Source organism: Lagopus muta, chromosome 7, assembly GCF_023343835.1.
Source record: "Lagopus muta isolate bLagMut1 chromosome 7, bLagMut1 primary, whole genome shotgun sequence".
NCBI lineage: Eukaryota > Metazoa > Chordata > Aves > Galliformes > Phasianidae > Lagopus > Lagopus muta.
Window position 1 is genome coordinate 40,155,510 of NC_064439.1, and position 25,140 is coordinate 40,180,649.

A 25,140-nucleotide genomic window follows, 5' to 3' on the forward strand; every position below is an offset into this window, starting at 1 on the left:
TTACTGCTGCTAGAGATCTTCGGACTTGTTGCAATGTAATTATTTCTGTTTTCTATTAAATGGAATTAATTCTATATGATAGGCTGGGATTCCCTGCTAAAATCCATGTGGGTTTTTTTGTGAGGCACTAAGATGTGGATCAAGATGCCAAATGTCAGGCATCTATTTGAGGAATTGCTATGGAAGTAGATTATCTGTTTTCAGAAAGCAAAGTATTTGAGATCTTTAAACATGTAGCATATGGAGTCAAAGCCTTTAATGGCTGAACTATAGAGAAGATAGCCTGAAGTTGCACTAAGGGAGGTTCAGGTTGGATATTAGGAAGAAATTCTGTTCAGAAAGAGTGGTGAGATATTGGAACTGGCTGCCCAGAAAGGTGGTGGAGTCTCCATCACAGAATCACAGAATGGCCAGGGTTGGAAGGGACCTCAAGGATCATGAATCTCCAACCCCCCCCACCACAGGCAGGGCCACCAACTGCCACATTTAATACTAGACCAGGCTGCCCAAGGGCCCCATGCAAGCTGGCCTTGAGCACTTCAGGGATGGGGCGTCCACCACCTCTCTGGGCAGCCTGTTCCAGCACCTTAGCACTCTCATAGCAAAGAACTTCCCCCTGACATCCAACCTAAATCTTCCCTCCTTCAACCTAAAACCATTTCCTCATGTCCTACTGCTATCTACCCTTTCAAAGAGTTGACTCATTTCCTGTTTAGGTACTGAATGGCTGCAATGAGGTCACCCTGCAGGTGATCAAGAACCATGTGGATGTGGCACTGAGGGACGTGGTCGGTGGGAATGGTGAGGATGGTTTAGCAGTTGGTCTCTGTGGTCTTTCCAACCTTAATGATTCTATGACAAGATGAAGACTGGGCAACATTATTATTATTTTTTTTTAATTAGCCTCCCGAAGATGTGCTCATGGTGGGAATGGGGTGGAGAGATGTCCCCTGCCCTATGGGGCTTGGTGTGCTGAGACTGCAGCACATATCAGGAGGTGTCCTGGTGCTGGGACAGGTCTGGCACCCTCCTCATGGGCAGAGACAGGTCTTCAGTGGAGGTACATGGGATGGCTTTTGTCTCCAGTGCCCTGGGAGCAAGGGAGAGGTGGGGCTGAACATAATCTCTGCAGCACTTAAGTTCCCAAGCAAATATCTAATTAGAGAAACATTTGACTTCAATAATAAATGAGCAGAATATCAGGAGACACAAGTACTGGCAAAGTACTGTTATGGCAAAGTCTTGATAACAGGGCATTTTTTGGTCTGCCCTCCTATTTAAGATGTCCATGTAAGCGGAAAAACCATGTGTGCAGCTGCTAAGGGCAGGGCACGACTTTCCTCGCTCCTGCTCTAACAATTTGGAGGCACCCATCGGCAAACCCACCCTCATCAATTCTGCATCTTCCTGAAAATGTACTTTTAAGCACCTTAATTGCATTTCAGAGATAACCCTGCAGGCAAAGTGACAGGAAGAGAAACCATATGGAGCAGTTTGGCGGTTGGGCTCTTTGTTTTAAATCAATCAAACATCTGCGGCTAATGTAGCTTTGGGCTGCTCCTCAGGAAACATTAGCCCTATTAGTCTGGGCTGGCAGGAACACAAAATAATATATTTATGGACAAAGCACATGTGCATTACTGCTGGAGCGCAAGCAGAGGAGGAGGAAGAGAAGAACCATGGTCAGCACTTTGGCTTGTTGGGAGGTCAGCTCTGATGCTAACAGAGCAGGTATGCAGGGCTGGTCCTCAGACCTGTAGACCTCAGGGCCCACCATCCCAAACCAGAAGAAGAAACTCCACCAAACAAAAGCTTCTTTCCTTAAAATTAACCCAGTGGACAGTTTGGTTGGCTCTGTACAGGCAGAAACAGTTGAGAAGCTCTGAGTGGTGGGGCTTTACTATACAGGGATTGTTCTGCTCATTGTTTGCAAGTGGGGGCAGGACCACGCACACGAGGACAGGAGGGTGCTACTGGTTTGAAACCACCATTTCACATCCTATGAGGTCCCAACGTGGAGCAATTCCCCATATGGTATTCCCTTTCAAATCCGGACAGCCTCCAGGTGGTTTATCCCATTTTCTTCCCATATAGTGACCCACGATGCAGTACTAGGGAGAAGGTAGGAAATGTCACACAGACAACTGCATGGGCATTTGCAGGCATAGCCATAAATGAAGAGTGAGAAGGCACACACCAACAAACAACGAGCGCCTTTCCAATGCATCTTTCACCCACCCTTTCTCCAGCTCCCCTGGAAGAAGAGCATCACACCTAGGAGGAAGGAGAGCACAAGTCCTGGGGCAATCTTGCAACCTGCCACCACCCCCAAACAGCAGGAGATCTACACTACGGGATCCCTAACAAGTGCTGTAATGCTTTATTTAATTTTAAGTAACAAATACCTTAACCACAGTTTCAGGTTTCCTTGTTCCTATGTCCAGATTACAGGGAAAACTAAAAAGAAAAATAATGGCATTGACATGTTTTGATTATGTCAGAACAAAATGGTGTAAATCCTGGAGCCAGATAAATTACTCTTGAGCTTAAGAAGAAAACACAGTTACTCGGTGTAGGGCGCTGTGTATTCGGTTTCTCAGACAAACCTTAACTGTGCCCCTTAGTGATATTGAAGAGATCAGACAACTACAACATTTTAACTAAACCTTTATTCCAACCACAGGTGAGTCTGATTTCCAAATAGTACTCTACTTACTCCCTTTTAACTTCTGATGCTATCAACTCTGGGCAGACCTGGGGGTCTGAGGATGCCCCTGCTCATGTGTCCCCATACAGGCATCTGGGTACAGGCATCTGGGCTTCTGCCCATAGCCCTTGCCCTGTCCTCCCACAGTCCTCATGCTTTTCTAAAATGTGTGTCAGCTCCCAGTGTGTGATTGACTGTCTGACAGACCAAAGGTCCCACATGTCCCCATTGAGGTGATACTGCAGAACAGGATGCAGAGGTGAATCAGTGTCATTCCAAGTTGATTTTGTCCTGCCATCAGCTGCTTGAAAGAGTTCAGTGCTGGACCGGTGTCTGAAATGAAGGTTCATGGAAAGGAAATTACGCAGGGCACTAACAGTGAAGAGGTAAGGTGGGCAGACAGGGGCTCCCTGAGTCTTTGGCCCTGAGCATATATCTCCACAAGCGTTGCACGGCCCATCGTCCTGGCATGTCCTTTGACCCAGTAAGGAAGGCATTTGGCAGTGGAGATCTAGCAATCCTCCCTTTTCTCGTGGTGCTTTCTGTTTGTTGCATCCAAACAGTGAGCTGCTCCATCTTGTCTCCAGACCTAATGGCTACATACTGATGTAAGAGATGTAGGGATGTAATCCCCTTTCTCCCAACAACACATGCCTTTCAAACAGTGCTGCTGTAGCAGAGGGGTGAAGTGGTTATTTTTTAATCTAACTCTGATTAGGGACATAGGATTTTGGAGTGACAGCCTGCCAGAAACACAGTGTTACACAACCACCCATCATCCAGCCCAGCATCCCGGAGCAGCTCGGCTTTCTCTCCCAAGGTCATGTTGTTATTATGCAGCTGCACCGCCAAGGCAGGGGCAGAAGGGGCAGAAGGACAGAGAGGTGCCCTGGGTGTCCCTGGCCATTCCCATGCCCCAGCTGGGCTGCATATGAGGGTGTTGTGCCAGCCCCCAGCTTGTGTCCTCAGCCTCAGTTTGTGCATAGGGCCTTACAGCAGGGCGGCAGCCATGATGGCTTCCCAGGCCCTGCACTGACTCACAGGGCAGCGCTACGCCAGAGATGACAGGGGGCTGAAGTCAGGGGCCTGATGAGCTCCCCACAGTTCTCTATTCATTCCGTGTGCCGTATTCTCCTCCTGCCTGTTGGCAGCATGGAGGGTTCATAAATGATGGTAATAAATGCGAAATGACAGCTAATCTTAATTGACCAAAGCTTCCCTCAAAAACCTGGGTCTTGCCGGCTGTAATGTGCTCTAAATGTAAAAATGCAAAGCAGGAAATTAAATTGGTGCTCTCACTTGCCTTTAATTGCACAGTTTTCATGCTGCCAAGCAACAAAATCCAAGACGACCCCAGTGACTGGGGTCAGGGGATTACTTCCCTGGGGTGGGACCCCCAGAGTTGGGAATTAAGGATGCAGCTTTGTCACCAGCTCACCCGGAGCCTCACGTTTCTTGTCTGTGGGTGCTGGGGCTCTGCCAGGAGAGGATGGGGCCACACCAGGGTGAGAAGGGTGACCTGGAAGCAGCGGTGCTTTGCAGAGCCCCAGCCCGGCCTCTCCCATACTGTGCCAGCAGGCTGGGTTTGCACTGCGGCACTTTGCTTGGAGCATCCCGGCGACTTCGGGCCTCCTCCTTCTCCCGGCCCTGGCAGCATGACTTGCAGCTTTTCCTAAAACTGGCAAGCAGCCTCCTGCTTGAAGACGGGCAGAGAGTTAACCCCTTCCTGCCTCTTATCCTCCTCATCCCCCAGCGCTAGGAAGGACAGGGAAGGATGGAACTGCCAGCATCCCACCCCATCAGCCCCAGTGATGGCACACAGCAGTGCCCGCGGCTCCAGGCTTCCAGGGCTGAGTCAGGAGACAAATCGTTGGCACCCGTTTTTGAAAGGGGCAGTTCTGGAGGGGCCGGGGGCTGTTGGCTTTAGGAAGAGGAAAGGTTTGTCCTTCACACTGTGGGGAGGAGATGGAAGCAGATCACAGGACTCTGAGCTCTGCAGGAGCGTCAGGAAGTTTTGCTGTTTCCTAGCTCTGCACCTACAGGAGCTGTGTGGCAGGGAGCTGGGCTTCTGAACTGCTTCCTGCCTTTGCCTGGGGCTTGCTTTATGATGTTCAAGAACATCACGTTTCTCAGTTACCTTTCAGAAATATTCTGATTTTATTTTTTTTTCCCCACAGGAATCTCTGCAGGTACAACAGCCTTCAGGGTGACATGCATCACAGCTGAGAAGCCACCCATTGGCTTTGCACTCCCGGTGCTATGGCTGGAGATGAGTGCAGCCACTAGGTAGGGACAGGAGGGGACAGTCATGGAGAAGGGGGAGAGGAGGAGGAGGAGGAGGAGGAAGGGGGCTGCCATGGGGAAGGAGCCTGAAGCACTGCGTCTGCTCTCAGCCACTCCTGCAGAAGTGAATCCCACTCCCTTCAGATTACTGGGAGATAAATTTAGAGTAGATCTGAAAAGTAATTTAGAGACCTAAAAATACCTCTCTATCAAGAGACTGGAAAACCAGGAGAGAGGAGGAAGGGGAAAAAGTGACTGTGGGGCAGAGAAAACAGCAAAAATCAATGACTGGGTCAGGCAGCCAGGGAAGAAACTCGGCAACTCTGGGGCAGGGCTAATCCCATCCCTCTGCCCCTCATGATGCTCCTGTTCTCACCAGCCAGGGATGTACCCATGACATGGGAGGAGGATGCTGCAGACGCTCCCTGAGCTGAGCAGGAGCTGCAGGAAGGAGATAAAGGCGCTCAGCTCGCCTCGTGCCCTGCTTTCATAATCTCTGCTTTTTAATATCCTGTTGAGACACAGGTGCGTGCCTGCCCCATCTGCCTAGTAGCAGAGTTCCCATTGATAGAGTCCTGCTGGGGAGCTGGCTGTAGGGCCCCCGGCCCCACAAACACCCCTTCCTCCTCATGACACACCTCTCATTTCCCTGTGCCATGTAGCATCCTCCTTCACCCAAGCTGAGATGCAGTGGGTCATGGGGACCTCACAGTGTGCAGGATAGGAAGGGTGCCCTGGGCATCTCCCGCCTGGATGGCATTGTAAATTAATTTAAATGCCACCACAAGCATTCCAGCATCCTGCAACACTCCATGGGCACTGCAGTGCTCCCTCCTGGCAGAAATCCCTGCTGCTGGAGGGAGGCAGGTGTCCAACGGTGCATGGGAGCAAGGAGGCATGCAGTACTTGTCTCCCATTCATTATAGCAGCATCCTTTTATGATTAGCACTCAGGCTGCAGCATATCTTCAGCTTTCCCCTTGCACTGTGGATTGTGCCCTGCCTCTGTGTTGCTCCCGGTTTAATAATTCTGCCATAGCTATTTTTCCTCTTAACATCATGTATTCTCATTCTAGGGCTGTAATAGTGTTGGAGGTCCATTTGTGTTCCCCTTCCTCCTCCCAGCATCCAGTCTTTCCATGTGGGATTCATTTCTGCCTCATGAAAAGGCACCAGAGCTGCCATCATGGGGTAGGGGCACTAGGTGGGGGTGGATGTTCACCCCAGCTGGGAGCTGGCTCACTGGAGAGCTTCTGCAGCCGTTTGCCTGTTTGTTACAGATGTGACTCAATGAGGGCTTGGGTCCGCCTGGGTGGATTTACATCTGCTCCCGGATATTGCCAGTGGAAAAAAGAAAAGAAAAAACAAATACAGGTAACCCGTTAGGATTTCAGCAATCGGGGGCTGCACCGTGCGCAGGTCCCCACCCCACACAGCCCACCAGCACGGCTTCCCACCCCCTACAGCCACAGAGCGTTTTCAGAAGGGTTATTTTAGCTTAACCCTGCATTCATCAGCTCATCTGCGGAGGGCACTCGTGAGGCAAAGCTGGCTGCTTGCGTGGCCACAGGTAGCAGCTCAGCGTCCAGCCAGAGCCAGCAGCCCCACTGCGCTGAGAGCCCCCAGGAGCACAAGGACGTCTCAGAGGGGTCTTTCCCTCTGTGTGTGTGATGCTGCACTCACCGGGCTGTTTGGCTCCAGTGTTAGAGTTGAATGTGAGTGAATGCAAACGTCCTTAAGTGAGCTCAGAGCTACTGGGTATCAGGTGTGTGTTTAAATACAGGAAGCTACAAAGCAATGGTCTTTCCTTGCTCCACGTACACAGTGATTGCCACGTGAATTAGGGGAACACAGAAGTGCAGAAATAGATTCATTAATTACGGAGATCCTGCCTGTGCAACAGCTTATTGCCAAAGCACATCGAGCTCTCAGTGTGCACTTGGGGTAACACTCGGCTCACATGCATTCAGAGTAATGCAGAAATCCCTGGGAGAGTGTCACTACGAACACACTGCACACTGTTTGGTGCAGTCCTACTAATAGGAAAGAGCAGCAAAGTGCTGCGACAAGTAGGTGAGCCATTACCTGTTCCATTCTCCAGGCATTAGGGAGGAGGCATGTTGAGGAGTTACCTATTGGCCTCATGGCTCTGGAGACTCCCCTTGTAATGAATGTTAGCAAAATGGACATTTCTGGGTACATCTCACTATGTATTGATTCTGGGGGGGTTATTATATTAAATCTTGTCTTACTTCCATTCACAAACCTGATTGACAGTGATGTGGAGGGGCTGGAAACCTGAGGAGCCATGAGCTGTGGAGAGCACGTCAGCCAAACAGGCACATCCATGCAGCACAAACCTTAAACACGAGGCATGCAAAGGGTTAGGAAGGAATGCCAGCACTGCTTTGATGCAGGTGAAATGAAAGGACAGTTTCTCCTGTCTGGAGCCACAGCCAAGCTCCATGCTTGGTTCATACACCCAACTGCATTTTTAAGATCAGATACAAACAGGGACTTTCTTATGATGGTTGCAAATGTTTTATTATAAAGCCTTATCAATGAATTACAGCTCTGAAAATCAGTTTTTCAGGACTAAAATCTAATCTGGCAGGGCTCAATAAGTAACAAGACGAACTGAGCCATGCAAACAAAATATTACTAAGTTACTTTAATAAATTTTTATCACAACAACCTTAGGAAGAGCGTGTCCTGGAGACTCAGACCGTTAATCTTGGATTTTTATTAATATTTTGGATACTTTTTGTTATGCTCATGGCCTCCAGTACAAAGCTATCTTCATATTGATACCAGAACAGGATTTTACAGCACTCTAACGAAAAAGCACCAGCAGTTGACAGCGTTCTGCACAGTGCCTTTAGGAAACTGCTCACTGTGCTGAGTCAGAGCTTCAAGAGAAACCTATTCTCAGCTTCTGGAGAAGCTTCTTCCCACCCAAAGGCCAAGCTTCCATGTCTTTTCAGTAAATGCCATTCATTTTCTGTTCAGATTATTTTTGTTTATGTTTACTACAGTAAGCTTTATTAGTTTATGTTGCATACAATAGAATATTCAAAAATCCCACTCTGATGGCCACAGAAAGGTCTAACAGAATCTTAGAACCACAGAACTGTTTGAGTTGAAAGGAACCCCTGAAGGCCATCAAGTCCAATTCCCCTGCAACAGCAGGGACACCTACAGCTACATCAGGTGCTCAGAGCCTGACCTTGAATGGGGCACCCACTACCTCTCTGGGAAGCCTGTGCCAGTTCCTTGCCACCTTACTGCAAAAAACTTACAAACAATCTCCTCTCTTTTAGTTTGAAACCATTTCCCCTTGTCCTGTCACAGCAGACCCTGCTGAAGGGTCTGTCTCCTTTCTTACAGCCCCTCTTCAAATACTGAAAGGCTGCTCCCAGGTCTCCCCAGTGCTCCTCTTCTCCAGGCTGAACAGCCTCAACTCTCCCAGCCTGTCCTTGTAAGAGAGGTGATCCATTCCTGGGATCATTTTCGTGGTCTTATTCTGGACAGACTCCTGCAGGTCCACATTTCTCCTGTACTGCCTGGAAGACAACCAACAGAAACTTCCTTTATGTGTACAAACAGTATTCTGAACTTACAGCTACCTGTTGACAAATGTTTCCCTCTCCAGCATTGTATCTCACAGGAAACCCTAAGAACACAGAGACACTGGAAAGAAAAGCTTTACAGTATTTTTAATGTGTTTTGGGTGGCTTAGCTCAACTCATTCGTTACTCTTAATTTCTACAGCTTAATTGCATAACATTTTTACAAAAGCAACATCATGTCAACATTAATCAAACACAACATTTTAGATTTTTATGTTTATTGTGCAAAACATAAGCAATAAGTCTTATTAATACAACGAGCTGAAAAAGCAAGGGATATTTCAAAGAATAATCATATTCACGTGCAATTTTTACCCCTACTTCCATCTTTTGATGCGGAATCCAGAATTCCCATCAGTAAGTGCTATCCAAATAGTTTGTTTCACCTTTTATTATTTGGAAGACAAAATGTATTTTTACATTTATAACCATCTAAGCAACTGTTGAAGTGTATAAATACAAATCAGACATTCAAAAGTGTGAAAAAATACACACTGAGGGCATCCACCGAAAGGGCGTCATGGCCGACAATTCATAGCTTGTATTCAAAAAGCTGATATCCTGATTTTCCATTTTGAAGTCAAAATTTTAGCAAATAACATAGAAATTTGTTTAAAAATCCTGGTATCATCTAAGTGAAAAAGTAACTGAATATAATAATTTACCTTAATTAAAATCCCTAGCTTGCTAAGTGCTAGCAGTCACAAAGGCAGTCACGAAGACCATTTGATGTTACATAGCACCATACAGACATCCATCTCCTTCAGAAAGAAACATCATGTTCCACTAGGAACACAATCTGAGTATTTCCTGAAGATTTGAGGCATCTTTGCCTGTTATATCATAAATGTGTGCGACAGTTTCTTAATGTGAGCAGAAATGTACAAAATTCTGCTGAAACCTGAAGATGGTGCAATCACTAATTTGAATCCACTAGGTAGGAAAGTATCGAGAACTCTTCAGTAGTCAATTTAACATTCAAAAGCAGATCTATAGTTTCAAGTAAATCTGTCATTAAAAACAAACCACTATAGAGTTTGGCTTTAAAGTGACAAAGTCCTTTTTTTTTTTCTCTTAATATAACGTACAAAGCTTGTGAAGAATCAACATCAAACTAGAGTTTCAAAAAGATGCAGAGAGGTTATTATCTCTGATTTCAAAATACTCCATTATAATTACATAAAGAACCTCCAAAACATGTAATCATAATTTGTTACAGCGGTATTGTTTGTTCCAGTAATAATCCTTCCTATAAGGAGGCTGCTCACCAGTTTCAATGCAATGATCTGCTGCAGGTGCCAATTAGAGCTTCCCCCTGTGCCTGCCCTACTCCCCATCCTGAATTTACTGGTAGAAGTTTTGTCCAAAGCAAAATGGAATGATGCTCACTTATCCAGATGACCGAGCCATAGTAAAAATCTGCCTGCCAGCTTCTCCAAAGTTGTTGGGCTTGGGCAAGTAATGAATCCTGCAGTAATCATGAAGTATTAAAAATAGAGCAACTAACAAGCCATTTTCTGTACTTTAAATCACTGAGATCTACATAGAAAATCTTTATGAAAGCATGAGCACTGGTTACATCGCTGACTCTTACAAACTAAGGCTTCTGTAAAAGCTGCACACATGGAAAATGATGCCTTGAGATAAAGAGAAATAAAATACAAGAGAAGAGAGATTTCCTACTGTTGAGTCCTGATTCCTTACAAATTAACATACATTTTTTCAGTGACAAGCACTGCTCATTATTTTGGCCCTGTCTCTCCTCCAAAATCAGCTTCATAAGCTGTTATCATTCCAGTTTAAAACAAACAAACTCAAACTCTTAAAATATTGCATATGGAGTTCAGGATTCCATAAACAAAATACATAACAATTTCATACTCTTGCTATGAAACATCAACTAGAAAATATGAATGTTTATGAATAAACAAAACCACAATTTATACATTATATCCATACTGATAAAGATCTCTGTGTTAGTGGTGAATTCAACATCTTTAGATAGAGTTCAACAGGTGAACAATATTGAACTGCATTTTAAAGAAAATTCCAGTTCAAAAAATCCTAAGTAATTTCATATATGGCAGACCAACAGTCTAAAGACAAATCTCAAATACAACTGTACAACATTTGCTTCAAATCTACCTACGCCCAAAAGGCACTTAGTGGTTTAAGTGTGCAAATTGCTTCTTAGAAGAAACAGTGTGCAAACAGAGCCTGTCTCATTAGCTCTGCATTCTTTAGTCATTTCCTGCAGAGTATTGCTATTAAATGGTGCCTACGGTGTAAGACTTTAAGGGACAGGAGACAGTCAGTCCACAGAATCACAGATGTCTTTCACTTTCTGGTTGAAGTCTTCAGGCTGATCAGCGTACACGTAATGACCTGCACCAAGGATAGCCTGGAGGACAAAGGTGAAGAAACAGGTCAGAAGGACAAGAAAGCCATAAATGCATAAATAAATACTGAAACTGGGGAGGAATATTCCTCCTCGAAATGAATATTCCAAACTTGGCTTCTACACACTGCTACACTACTGCTTGGAAAGAGCAATTCTAAAACTGAATCTGCTCTAGTGCACCCAGTGTGTGTTAATGGAGTTGGAACAACTGCTGCCAGGAGGTGGTACCATACAACCAACAAAAGACTCCAAACATAAGGAAAAACAAATGTTTGTTTCACACGCTGAAGGAACTCTGCTAAACAGGAGTAAAGGGTAAAACCATTGCCTTTTCAATTGCACAACTTGTTGAAGATTCAGGTAAACACAAGTCCCTGCAAAACAAACCGAGGAGAACATACTGCACATATCAAATTTCTGAACAACTCATCTCTTCCATTCTCTGCTCAAACAGTTCTGCAAAGCAGCTTGCTAGTTCTGTAAGTGTTCGGAGAAGAGACAGCATCTAAATGTTTGTATTCCCTTAGTATCATCGAAATTATAGTAGAAAACACTGAAGAACACACTAGGATAAAGGATTACCAGTCCAGAGGCTTACATTGCTGAGGATTCCCTAGCCTTGTGGAAGCAGACTCCAGTCTTCCCAATGAAACGGTATTCATAAAGCAGGGAAAAGTCAAATCCAAACGATGCAATATATGGAGAAAAATACCCCATATTTCTGGTCTAGATTATTTTACTGCGACTGTGTAAAAAAAACTAAGGGCTTAAGTAACCACACACATTGTGTTACTGCATATCACAACACACTGTGGTTACTGCATTTCTGTTAAAACTAGCATGAAGCAAGTCATCATCATACTGTAGATCAAAAGTGCTTGACTATTTTAATTTTATAGTCAGTTTGAGATTAATTTGTATTTAAATCTACTTTTCTCCTCTCCCATTAAAACACTTCCTCTTAAGTCACTAAATGGAAGCACACTGCTTTAAGTATGGCCAACTTACAAAAAACAAGACCAAATCACAGTAATAAATAATAATGTACAATAAAGCCCTGTGCACTCTAGGAAGTCTCAGCATCAGTGGAACCCCTTAGCTCCTACAGTGCTGTGAATGTCTTTCAGTGTCTCTATAATTTCCACCACTCCAATTTACCTTTTATGATCTGCATTCAGCTTAACCAAATTTTAACTTGGTGCACAATGAAGTTTTCTACAGCGCCGTCTAAAAGCCACTGAGCAGACTGGAAGAGCCTCCTGAATGATACATGTTTATCCTAGTTAGGCATGGTGTGATTCTTAACAGTGGGTTTTTGTTACAAGCCAATTCTTGGGTTACGCAGTAAAGTAGCACTTTCACATCTGGATGTTCGCGTTTATGAAATGCATTTATGCTCTTTAACATGCGTAAGAAGCTCAGTAACGATGTCTTTTCTCCATGATCCAGCTCTGATGTCAGCTATATCAAGATTACAAAATTTTGTTTCAATGACTTGTCAAAGTTAATATCACATTATATATTTCTGTGCAGTTAGGACTAGACATCAGCAAGAAGGCAGCTGGCACACATGACATTGCACGAGGAATACTTCCAAAACGGTTTGTTTTCATAGGAATCAACAAAAACACAGTGTGCACATTGTACTGAGCTGCAGGCACACACATTTGAAATGACAATGTCATACCTCTAAATAAGAATGCATTAGCTCCAAAGACTACATCAAGTTTTTTTGTAATGACTTAAAAGAAAGATGCTTTCAAGAACCTAAGCAACAGGTTAACAACCACCTTCTTAACAGAAATTGACACAGACTGGTTAAAACACTTTATGAGAGCATCCTGATTATGCTGTATGTATCTGTAGATACTCAGACTGCTATGGTTTAAAACAGACAGACAAAAATGTAGGTACTTACCAGTCACCACACAAACAACTTGTATTAGCATGCTAGAGCAAAAGAAAAAGTAAAGTAGAAAAGTGATCTTGTTCAAAGACCTGATTCAGCTTCTAGAGCTTTCTTATCTTTTCTTACTCTGAAAAAACAGATTTCTGTCTGTTTTAAGTTTGATCTAAATTTTTTTTCCTCTTTTTCTGTTAAAGAAATCAGAAGTTATTACCCCAAGATAAATCAAAGAACTATCATTTCCACACTTGGTGTAAAGATCACACAAATATGCTTTGAATAAATTCACACAACAAGCTAAGCAACTGCTCAGAACTTACTATTGTCTTCACATATGACTTTGGTCTCAAAGACTGGATAGTGCTGCCAGAATTGCCATCTATGCATGAACGCGCTCCATAAACCACGGTGATAGGAATGTCTTGATCCATCTGTGGAATCCGTTGCAGCATTGGCCTTTTTGCCCATCCATAAGGAATAGTCATGTTCTTGAAAGCTGTTTCACCACTTCAAGGCATTCAAAAAGAGTACAAGTAATTAAATTTCCATTATATCTGTTTTTTCTTTTCTCCTTTCCCTATACCTACTTATATATTTAAGTATACGTGCCTTTTGATAATACAGACAGAACAGTGCACGAGGATGGGACTTCTGTTTGTTAAGGAACACAGGTTTGCAAGCAATTTTCAGTATAGATTTTTTTTTTCTCTCTCTCTTCGGTACAGGATGACAACAACAACAACAAAATGAGATGCCAATTTTTAAAAGTTTTTAAAGAAAAAATTTTGTTAACTAAACCGTAACAACTTTTGGTTAAAAATAGCACTCAAATTCTCAGAACTAAAACATGGGTAGCTTGAGAGAAATAGTCAACTGTGACAGCTTCTACATCTCTCAGTTTCTGAAATTCATAAAAAGGGCAAAGATATTTTTTGCCTTTAATCCATACAGTAAATTTTATGATTTAAAATAGTGTGTAACCTGTTGCCATGACCATCGGAGGGAGCAGCAGGCCACCAGTAAGACTTCAAAACACACGCTAGGAAACTCACACTCACCTGGGCGACTGTACATTGCAGTGATAGATGTATTCAGTCACAGTGTTATCATCAAACATCGATGCGTATTTTCGTTTGAAATCTGGTCTTAAACGCTGAACAAGGCTTAGGCCTGTCAAAACAGAACATGCTATTATAGGAGGAGTTGGCAGAGAAAACTCTATCAGACTGCTGAACACATTTCCTTACAAGCCTTCAAATACGCTCCATTGAAACTTGTGGCTAACTCTGATGACTTCTAAAGCAACACTTTATTTCACCGCTTGCAAATCTTAGGAAAACATGGTGGCAAATAGGAACTAAACATAATTGTTCTGAAGGACTTTATGTTGCCCCAGAAGTGGGACAGTTCAATCCCTACTGAATACCCATGGGGAATACTGCTGAATGGCCACTACAGCAATGGAAGAAACACGCAAAGGGGATCCGCAAAAGGACTGAGCAGACATAAGTTTTAACAGAAATGCACTCTTTCATGATCCCAGTGCTTTCCTTTTCCTTGCTCTGGCAGCACTGGGTATACCAAAAGCATTTTGTCTTTCAGAAGCAAAAGGCATTGTTGAAAAAGCTAGGCTGTTTTTATCCAAATACAAGTCTGTACTCCTCTTTTACATAACAGTTTTTTTTTTTTTTTCTGAAGGTAGTTCATCTAACTTGCATTTAGGTGAAAGAACAGAAGTCCTTACACGCTGAGAAGGTGTAGAAATTTTGACATGAGTACAAGACATCAGTGGTGGACTTGGTAGCATTGATAGTCTTGATAATCTTAAGGGTCTTTTCCGACCTAAATGATTCTACAATTTTATGATTCTATAAAATAAAAGATTCAACATAGGAAAGCTATTATCTACAAAATAAAGCTCCAACCTCTCTCAACAGCCAAAGAAAAGAGGCAGGTCCTTTCAAAGGCCAGTTAAGCTCCCATTCTGAATCACTTCCTTAAGAAATATGTCTCCTCTAACTGACCAGATAGATCTTTGGGACAAGAGCCTCACAAAAGGCCAATCTGAGTCTGAGAATATTATTTACCTCTACAGATGTTGGCTTACAGTTTACCAGTTGAGTTTATCAACTGAAAATACTGTTGTTAATCTGTGCAATTACGATGATGTCACTTCTTCCCACCTGTTGCTGGCTACAGGCCTGGCACTACTTACGTAGACCGTGTCACAGTAATCTATTCTTTTGTAATCTTGGGATTAGATTATTGCAACACTCTCTTATGTATGCTTTAAATCAATTTAGAAAATAAATACACTGCAAGAGAAAACAATTTGCTTATGAAACAGAGATTTACTTTCTGAAGTGATGAAGATTTTGCAAACGTTCTGCAGTTTGCTTCACTACCTGTACTTTCTCTACAGTAAGTTCAACTGCCAGACTTCTGTCTTTTTCTGAAAATAAGCTAACTGGAAACCCCTCAAAGAAAATGATCTCTCAATTCTGTTTCTCAGGTTTAGGTATTTGCCTTCAAGCCTGATTAAATATCCATGTGATACGACTGTGATACCCCAGATAACCCCGGCCACGTGCAAGTGTCTAACTCATAACTTGGAGCAAGAACAACCAGCCTTCTGTTGAGGAGCAGACAGCTGTGCCTGCCCAGCAGTTCAAGCACATGTGAATGCAGAAGGAAACTTGTATTTGGTTCAATACCTTTACTGGGTTGGGTGTGATGCCCACCTCACAGCAATGTTTAAGCTACCCTTCCCTAAGAAATACAAATCACTTAATTATACATTAAGTTAACGATAACAAACTTTTTGATCAGCTGGAATGAGAAATAGATGGAAAATTTTGAAAAGCAGTGCTCTCAACTTCAACTTGTAAGCAAGGCTATGCTGGGGATACCTAGACAGTTGGTCTGTTTCCACAGCATGGTTTTAACTGGGTTTACTTGCTGTGGGAGACAACTTCAGCTTTAGATTCTTTCAAGTGGATTGATTTATGCATACATTTGTTACTGGATAAACTGCGTTCAATCTGTGCTTATCACTCAATATTTTTCAAGTTTTTCCTGTTAACCAGATTAGAAAGTTTCTAAAATACAGAACACTCCTTGTCAGAAAAGCTAATTTTGTCATCCTTCAGAAAACAGCTGAATATATCAGCCTACTTAAATTTATATTCTACAGAAAGAGATTTAAGAAACAGGTGTAGTTTAAGCAAGGCCTAGAAATGCCAATTGTTTCTTTTCAGACTGAACAGTAAAAAGGACGGCGAGGTGATCTGAAAGTTATAAATAACTTGTAAGGGGTCTGAAGGATATCTTTTTCCTAGCCTCCCTAGGTGATACTTTGGTAATGCAGAGAAATGAACAGATTACCATCTAACCTGTAGTAGGAAAACACGATGAATTTAAAATTTGATCATGCCTTTCTCCCTACCCTCTCTATAAACCAAATCTGTAGTATTCTCATCATCTCTGCCTAGTTCTAGTACGGGAGTATATAGAATTTATCTGTCTCATCAGAGCTGTTGCAGAAACATAAAAATAGGAAGGACAAGTTGCTACTGTAACACAGGACACTGCTGAGACCCACAAAATTTGCTAGAGTAATAGGAAAATGGCTGATGGAAACAACACAGTTTCAACTCCTTAAACTCAGGCTTAAGGACAAATGAATTTATGAGAAATTGCAGTCTAATTTTAAGCAAATTTGAAAACACTATTTGTTAGTCAAACTGTATCCATAAGGGAATCTAAAAAGACTGTAACTGAAGGCAAGCAGACAATCTCCCCACCCTACTGCCTCTTTGTAAGGCTTCCCCTGAAGATGTCCACATAATCTGCCTCATTCCAGATGTAGCCTGCATTAAGTGCTTAAATTATCATACGATGTTTCTAACAGAAGGATCTTGTCCTCTTGTCTGTAAGAGTTTGTTTTTCCTCGAGCCCTCCCACCCTCCCCTCCAACTGCAGGTGATATGAGTTTGCAACAAAGCATATCTTAATGAGGTGCCTGCTCCTTGCTTATGCATAAGGCAAACAGCAACAGTTTTAAGAGTAGCTAAAACTCACCAAAGGGTCCTGCTATCCTCAGCCCAGCTAACGGATTAAATGGACTCAGTATAGCTCCTAGTGCTTTGATCCAGATTGGAATTGGTCTTTCGTGTTCAGCATTGTCAGGCCTCTCTGGAAAACCCCATGGCTCCACTAAGATAAGATGTTTGACCCTGTTGGCAGAAAAGGTTCAGAGTACATTAATTTTGCTTTGAATGAGAAAGCCAGGAACTTGCTATCTGTGTATTATGCAATCTGGTTTAGTCACTTCTGTCACAGCATCCTATTACCTTTCCAATCCTTTGATGATTTTGCATCTGAACGCTAATTAAAGAAAGATGGATTGCAACTAATTTTGTATAGAAACACCAGAAACTTGGAAGCTCACATCAAAATAGTAACTCATTATTCAACAGATACCTACTATCACATACATTTGAGAAAAAGATGAGGTTTTTTTTCTATTTTTAGAAATGGTCAGATCTATGCAGTTGATCTACATTATGTGAAAGAGCAGTTTAATTTGAGCAAAACAAAGGGAATGGCACCTGTTTCATGTAAGTAAACATTTAGACATCTATCACTCTTTTCCAAGCCCTTCAAGATCTCTGTTCTACGAAAAGATGCAATTTATTTGAAAAAGAAGCTTATCAAAGCAAAATTTGAACTGGACCAGACAGATCCAAAAGAGTGGATGTTTTCTAAATGTACTGCTTTTAATTCATAAAATAAACACCAGAGAGACAATTTATAGAATTATAACCCAAAGGAATCTCAGCACAGAAGGTACAGTAGGAGCCTCCAGCATACACATTAAATCAATCACTTCATGCAGTGAATCCTCCTCAAGCAAAAAAAAAAATTTGCCTTGGTGGACTGGAATCTTCCATTTCTGTTTAATCCCCTAATAACACCTTCTGTAACAGGACTGTCCTAGATACTGTTTATACCTGAAAAAGTGACTTTTAATGATAGTTTTGCATATTTAAGGTGATTTTGCATGCAAGCTCCATCATCTTTACTTTCTTCTTTGTGTTTTCCTTCTCTTTCAAAGCCATGAGATTAGGTATTTAATACAGCAGAGTTCTTAGTGGCTAAAACGGTTTCAGAAGTGATTCTGAAGGCTATTTCTGGACTGTAATCAGTTGGGAAACCAAAAATGTGTGCCTGAAATGAGGGGTTGAAAAGGATTAAGTTCACAAAGATGTTTCTGGGCTATCAGCTCAGCCATGAGCGTATTTGCACAAAGAAGTAAACAAGAATGCTAACAGAGGCCAGGGTAGAATTTAACTATATAAACCAAGCAGGAGAGATTAGAGGCTAAGGAGCGTAAGCCATGAGGGGCTGTCCAGGACAACAACACATTCTGTGCACAAACTGTTCCATTAAACATAACGCAGAATATGCATACATAAAAACACAGTAAGCTTTCTGTCATGTTTTGTTTATTAGTCATTTCCTTCCTTCTTTCGGTAATCAATCCTAAAACATAAATTGGGATAAGGAGAAGCTGACCATAAGAATCGTTCCAAAGGTAATAGTCCAGAAGGTTACAATATCTGGAAATCATGACTCCTACATCACTCAGGAATATTCCAAACGGGAATCTTTTTGGATTAACATCCTCAGATGTCCTGTGCACAATCTGGTACAACACGGTAAATTAATGAATCATCTAAGCTTGGAGAAACTGATCTCCTTTCCTAACAATATGTAACCAGAATCCCTTAAGCCTCTAATGAATTGTTAGATAATCTGATTGAAAGCTGCACTATATTTATCACTTGATTCAATACTGCCTTAAGATCCTATCAGTCAGTGTGATAATTTGATGGTGTTAGCTTAATTTCAACAAAATATTAGCAGTTGAGAGCACAAAACACCCTCAAATAAATTAACTCCAACTTAAGCACAGTGAAGCATGAAAACATAGAAGAGTCACTTTCAATGTAAGTCATCAGAAGGCTGAAACAATATCCCACCCCACAGGGATGGGACAGTGCCATTTATAGATTCTCCAGAAGAAGGGGTAAGAAACTTGGAAGCAATCCCTACAAGCAATTACCTTCAGTCAGCTAAAAATTGCTTTACACCCAAGTGGATAAGAGGTTTACACTCTTATCCTAAGTGTTTTAGGAAAAAAAATATGCATGGATTTACTTCAAAATCTTCAAATGAGAGAGAAAGGTGTACATATGGTATACATTGATACTAACGTAAAAAACTTATTCTGTGTGGTATAGTATCTGACATGTGATGTGAAAAATTGACTTATGTTCACATCTTTTAGCAAAAGTCCACTAAGCCTATCTAGATAAAAACAATGTCCTTTATTGACACAGAACAACCTCACTTTGTGGGATCCTCACTCACCACTGCCTGTAAGTAGGCTACAGTGAAAAAGAGACAAATTATGAGCTCTGAGTAAAGAAATGGATTAGCTGTCCACCGTAATGTGGTGCAGAAAGAGCTGATGTGATGTAGTTAAAGCACTGCTGCAGCAGGACTGTTCTTCAAAGAAGAAATACAGAGTGGCATACAGAGAGTTAAAACAAACAGCCATTAAAATTATTTTCATATCGTCCCATTGGCACCAGGCTGCAAGCCTTTACACATAAACCGCCTGGCAGAATTACATTCAGAAGTTTTGCTGTTATCCATAGCAGTGGGACATTTGGCAGGAATAGGTCCACTTTGTGTTTTCACAAACCAAGGTTTGATCAGAGATGTCTCAAAGCATTCACACACAAATACGATCTTTGCCATTTAGCCTTATTACGTGGCAAGGGGGTACTGAACAAAAGCAAAAGATGAAGGAAATAAAAGAAACAAGTTTACTAATCTGCTTACTTCTATTCATCTGAAAACAAAGCACATAATTAATACTCTTTGCATAAAATTCATTATGAAGCTTTTCTTCATTTTTACATACCTTGATGGGTATTTTAGCGAGTAAGCAGCAGCCAGGAATCCACCCAGGTTATGTCCAAGCAAAATCATTTTTTCTAACCCCATCTCCTTTCTCCACTCTTCTATGGATTCCACAAACTGATTTTCTGCTTCTCGAGCATCAGTATCAAAGTGTGGCCTACTGCTTCGTCCAAATCCCAAGAGGTCGAAAGCATGAACGGTCCTGTTTTCACAGAGTTCTTCAAAATTGAGAGCCCACATTCCAACACCTCCTCCAAATCCATGGAGCAGAACAAGTGGGGTTTTACGTGAAAAGTCTGGAGAGAACGTCAGTGTCCATATTTTGTTTCCATTAGCTAGATACACATACCGCTTATTGTATGTGCTTGTAATACCTGGGAAAAGAGTGGGGACAACAAATGGCACTGTTAGACATGACTGGTAAACTTCAAAGAACATCCTATCAAAACCACCATTAGAAACAGAACCTCCCTTTCAAAGCAGAGCCTGCAGACAAGTATAATAAATAAGGGAACAAAGAACATCTATTTCTGTATCTGCTAATTTCAGCAGAATGCAGAAGTTGTATTGAAAACCTTTTCTGATTAGTTTAATGGAAATGTATAGAAGATCTCATTATAGCTATAAACCTGACTTACATTTTAGCATTTTGTCCTCAGCTTCTTTAAGGTGCAGTAGTGATGTGGGGCACCACGCAGGAAGCCAGCTGAACAACCATCCTAACCTGTAACAGGAATAGAGAACGTAAAGTCCTTGAACGTGACAACCACGTCCTGCACCACGTAATGGATTGAAGAAATTTCTTTCACTGCTCTTCTTAAAAGAACCCACGTCTTCTGCATGTCCTGCAGGGCAGCAGGGAGCCATAGGAAGAAACATACTTTCTCTTGACTTTTACCAAGTGGTGCAACGATCGGGGGTGTTCTCCAAACAGCACGCTGTCCCTCTCCTGTCTGCATTTTATCAGAGTGCACTCATCTGTCTCTGTCAGAGCAGAGAACTGCTTCTGAGAACCTGAGACAGGAGTCCTCACACTGACCCCAGAAGTTTGGCAGGAAATAAAGCACAACCATGGAGGTTTCCATGCTCCTCTCAAGTTCCCCTGGAACTCCGCCTGTACACACACTTCCTGGCATGAACCGACTATTTACAGAAAAGCAACCTGCCAGCTTAACCCGAACCAAGGTGCAGATGCTAAATAAATTTTTAAAGTGAAAAATAAACAGGCTTATTTTAGCAAAGCAAAACACTAGGGTCTTCATTACAAACTTAGAAACAAAGCCACAGCAGAAAATTAAACAGCAAATTCCAGCCCCCCTCACAGAAGTTCCTTTTCCAGCTGTCACTTGCTATCTCTGTAGTACTCTTTTGACCATGAGAGCAGGGGAATGACTAAGCAAACAGGGGCTAATTTTTCCCTTTTTATAACATGAAATCCTCCTTCCCCTCATCTGACTCAGTGGCTCAGACTGCTTTTCAGCACAAAGGTTTCTACGTAGGACCTCAAACTACTCCTCATGGAGAAGAGGATGAGACACCAAACTCACACTCAATTTTCTTTCTTTTGTGTGTTTTTTTTTCCTACACTGAATTGCTTTCCAGTTAGTTACAGTATTTTCAGGATTGTGTGTTGCAAGTATAAGTTGCACAAAAAACAATGATAGAGACTGTAAGATTACCGATGTCCAATTCCTCAACCTTTTCACAAGGCATTGATACCAACTTAGTGACTCAGCCCTGCAAGTTCCATTCTCCCACATGTCAGAAGGGGATTAGTTAAGGTAATGCTACAACATGGTTTTCTGGCATGGAAGAATGCACAACACAACTGCAAACACCACTGTACTTAAGGGAATTTAGAAAGAAAGAAATCCAGACTTGATCAAAAAAGGATTCATCACCCAAATGCCACTGTTACTCAATATTCTTTACTTTTCTGAGAAACACACTGATATCTGAGTGATCTGTAAATAGCCTTCCCAAACCATGGGAGTGTGGGAATCATGTTGATGGCACGTAGATGGAGCACTGGCAAGGTGAAGGCTGTGTGTTTGCCCAGATGCCTCCTGCAATCCGTGAATGAATGGAGAGCCAAGATTTGCTGCCATGTTAAAATAGACATCTAACATTTTTATGAGGTTAAGGCCGGCACCTGTCAAGAGCAACTTCACCAGGAAAAAAACGTCAATTTTGAGTCTAACAACATTATGGATTGCTCTGGTAATTTATTAAACATTAGTTATGCCACCACCCTTTTCAGGATACTTATCAGCTAGTTACGTGCTGAACTACATATCCACATTCAGAATTCTCAAGTCAGAAGCACAAAATCCAGCCGCTATTTCCCTCAAGCCAAAACAACACCAAATATTTCTTCTCAATGAAACCACTGATTTAGCAAGGAAACATCTTTAATGATTTTATTTTTTTTTAAGGAAATATTTAATTTTTACATGGCAGCACAAAGATAATGCAGAGATATGCTCACAATGAAGAAAAAAATGAAAACTACAGTCCACAATTTCAGCATGGAGGCATATGAATACCCAAGGAAAATATTTCAGAATGAAAAAGTTTTGGCATAGATGCCCATTCTTCCATTTGTTAATTATCAGTACTGGTTATAAACACTGAAATTTTTACCCAGAGGAAATCTTGGCAAATAAAGCTGGCAAGCTGAAATTTTTGCAGATGACATCAGGTTCACAGGAAGTGTCGAGTGCCTGGGGGTAGGAGGGCCCTGCAGAGGGATGTGGACAGGCTGGAACAATGCACTGAGGGCAGTGGGATGAAGTTTAACAAGACCAAGTGCAACCCCAGGCATTGCTACAGGTTTGGGGCAGATGGCTGGAAGACTGAGTAGAGGAAAAGGATCTGCAGGTGTGGGTTGACACTCGGCTGAACGTGAGCCACCACTGTGCCCAGGTGGCCAAGAAAGCCATCAGCATCCTGGCTTGTATCAGAAATAACACAGCCAGCAGGAGCAGGGAGGTGATCATCTCTCTGTACTCAGCACTGGTGAGACTGCACCTCGAGTGCTGTGTTCATTTTTGGGCCCCTCACTGTGAGAAAGACATCGAGACCCTGGAGTGTGTCCACAGAAGGGCAATGGAGTGTGAGGGGTCTGAAGCACAAGTCTGATGGGAGCGGCTGAGGGAGCTGGGATTGTTCAGTTTGGAGAAGTGGAGGCTCAGGGGAGACCTGATCGCTCCCTACAGCTGCCTGAAAGGAGCTGTGGTGAGGTGGGGGTCGGCCTCTGCTCCCAGGTAACAGTGATAGGATGAGAGGGAATGGCCTTAAGTTGCACCAGAGGAGGTTCAGGTTGGATATGAGAAAACATTTCTTCTTCGAAAGAGCAGTGCTGCACTGGAATGCACAGCACAGGGAGTGGTAGAGTCACAGTCCCTGGAGGTGCACAAGAAACATGTAGATGTGGAACAGAGGAACATAGTCGAGAGGGAAACATTGGTGGTTGATGGACAGTTGGACTAGATGATCTTAGAGGTCTTTTCCAACCTTAATGATTCCACGATCCTACAAAACACTCCAAACAAAAATTATTTATGTAGTTCAGACTTCCTATACTGGCTAAACTAAAAGAGCAAGATGGATTTCAGTTAAAACATGACAGGAAGAGTTTAAGAAAGAAAACAATTAGTTACCTGTATTTAAGACTTAATCCTTTGTTCCACTTCTCACCCTTCAAAAAACAATTGATCCCATTGCTGGATGTTTTCCACATGCAGAAAGAAATTAACTATTTTATCCATTTAATCACTTCTCTGCTATAGGCACGCTCTGGCCTATCAAAAGCACCACTTATTTTGCACATCTGTTCTAAATATGTCTCCTAAAAGCACACAAGAATGTCAACTTAGCTATTTTAATTTAATATCACAGTAATAAAAATGATAGGTCATGTAAGAATGACCTATGTATTAAAAAAAAGAAGCAATAGTTCTTTCAAGACAGATTGCTCACCAGCAACGGTGGTAAGATATGAACGAAAACAAAGGATTCCAGCTGTAGTTTCACATTTAAAACAAGCAAGCTAACTACTGCCAGAAAAGGCCGACTCCACTTCGATCTCATCACCTACCACTTTCCAGACACTCTCCTTTCTGTCTTTCTTCATAAAGAAGGAAAATGCAACAGAGGAATCTTGTATTTTGAGGAGTTATGAAATCCACTGGGCTTACTTGCTTTCTGCATCAAGAAGTGTGAAATAAATCTGGCAACTGTCAACCCACATTTCTATCACTTTACAGCAATTGTATGTAGCAGGAGTTGCATATCAAATTACTCAACTGCCCCATGACAGTCAGCTGTTGGCTTATTTGTATGAATAGACAGAGCCCACCACACCATTATTTGCTATGCAATGGAAAACTAACAATGGGAAAACACACCATCTGGTTTAATTAGAGAGAAACCCTGCTTAACGAATTAAATGTTCCTACTTTGCTGCAAGGCCCAGATGGTTGTGAACTGCTTGGAACAAGAGTCTGCCATGGAAGTTACATAAGACAAAAGAGATGTTTCTAACTTGAATTTTCAGTGTTAGGTAACTTACAGATAAATAGCAATCCTGCTTTGCCTCACAGGGCGTGATATTCATTATCTCTGCTATAAATTGACTGATCTAAATGTATTTTGCCAGATTGTTTTTTAGGCAGCCCCATTCACGCCGCTCTGGCCATCAGACAATCAGTGAAGGCCTCACTGAGGTGCACAGAGATGTTATGTGACATTTTCCCAGACACATGAGACTGAGCAGAGCCCAGCAAAGCATACAGTCCAAGGGAATGCCTTCCCAAACAGACAAGGCCCAGCAGGCTCACAAATACACTAGGCTCATGGGAGGAGGCAGACCAAAGTTCCTTATCTACAAACAATAGACCTGGCAAACTCTGCTGGTACAAATGGGCACAAGCTCCTGAAAATCCTTACAAGGAACGATTAGGAATGCTACTACTTTTTCCTGGTTCAAACTCAGTGCACTATTTTGTCAAGTGTCCTTCTCTGGAGATATTAAAAATCCACCTGGACACTTTACAGTGCAACTTACTGTAGGAAACCTGCTTTGGCAGAGGGTTGGACTGCATGATCTAAAACAGGTCTCTTCCAACCTCTACGATTCTGTGATATGAAAGCATCCACCTTGCAGTTTTTTGAAGACAGGTGGAAAAATCTGTTCATTCAAACAAGATAATTCTAATTTG

The 25,140-nt window shown here is 42.3% G+C and overlaps 1 protein-coding gene across 2 annotated transcripts in view; it reads right to left on the bottom strand.

Annotated features, from left to right (window-relative positions):
* Window positions 1-8,688: 8,688 nt before the first annotated feature.
* The window catches only part of ABHD5 (abhydrolase domain containing 5, lysophosphatidic acid acyltransferase), a 29,614-nt gene continuing 13,162 nt past the window's right edge, over window positions 8,689-25,140 (bottom strand). Inside the window, exons 2-7 of one of the 2 annotated variants that reach the window (XM_048951892.1) lie at window positions 20,557-20,642; window positions 19,920-20,292; window positions 17,006-17,160; window positions 13,984-14,095; window positions 13,246-13,432; window positions 8,689-11,019 (exon numbers count right to left, since the gene is read on the bottom strand). In XM_048951892.1, the coding sequence (XP_048807849.1) occupies window positions 10,930-11,019; window positions 13,246-13,432; window positions 13,984-14,095; window positions 17,006-17,160; window positions 19,920-20,292; window positions 20,557-20,642 (1,003 nt within the window). In that variant the 3' untranslated portion in view covers window positions 8,689-10,929. Of the gene's footprint in view, window positions 11,020-13,245; window positions 13,433-13,983; window positions 14,096-17,005; window positions 17,161-19,919; window positions 20,293-20,556; window positions 20,870-25,140 lie in introns of those variants that run through there. The other variant, XM_048951891.1, reaches the window with a different exon arrangement.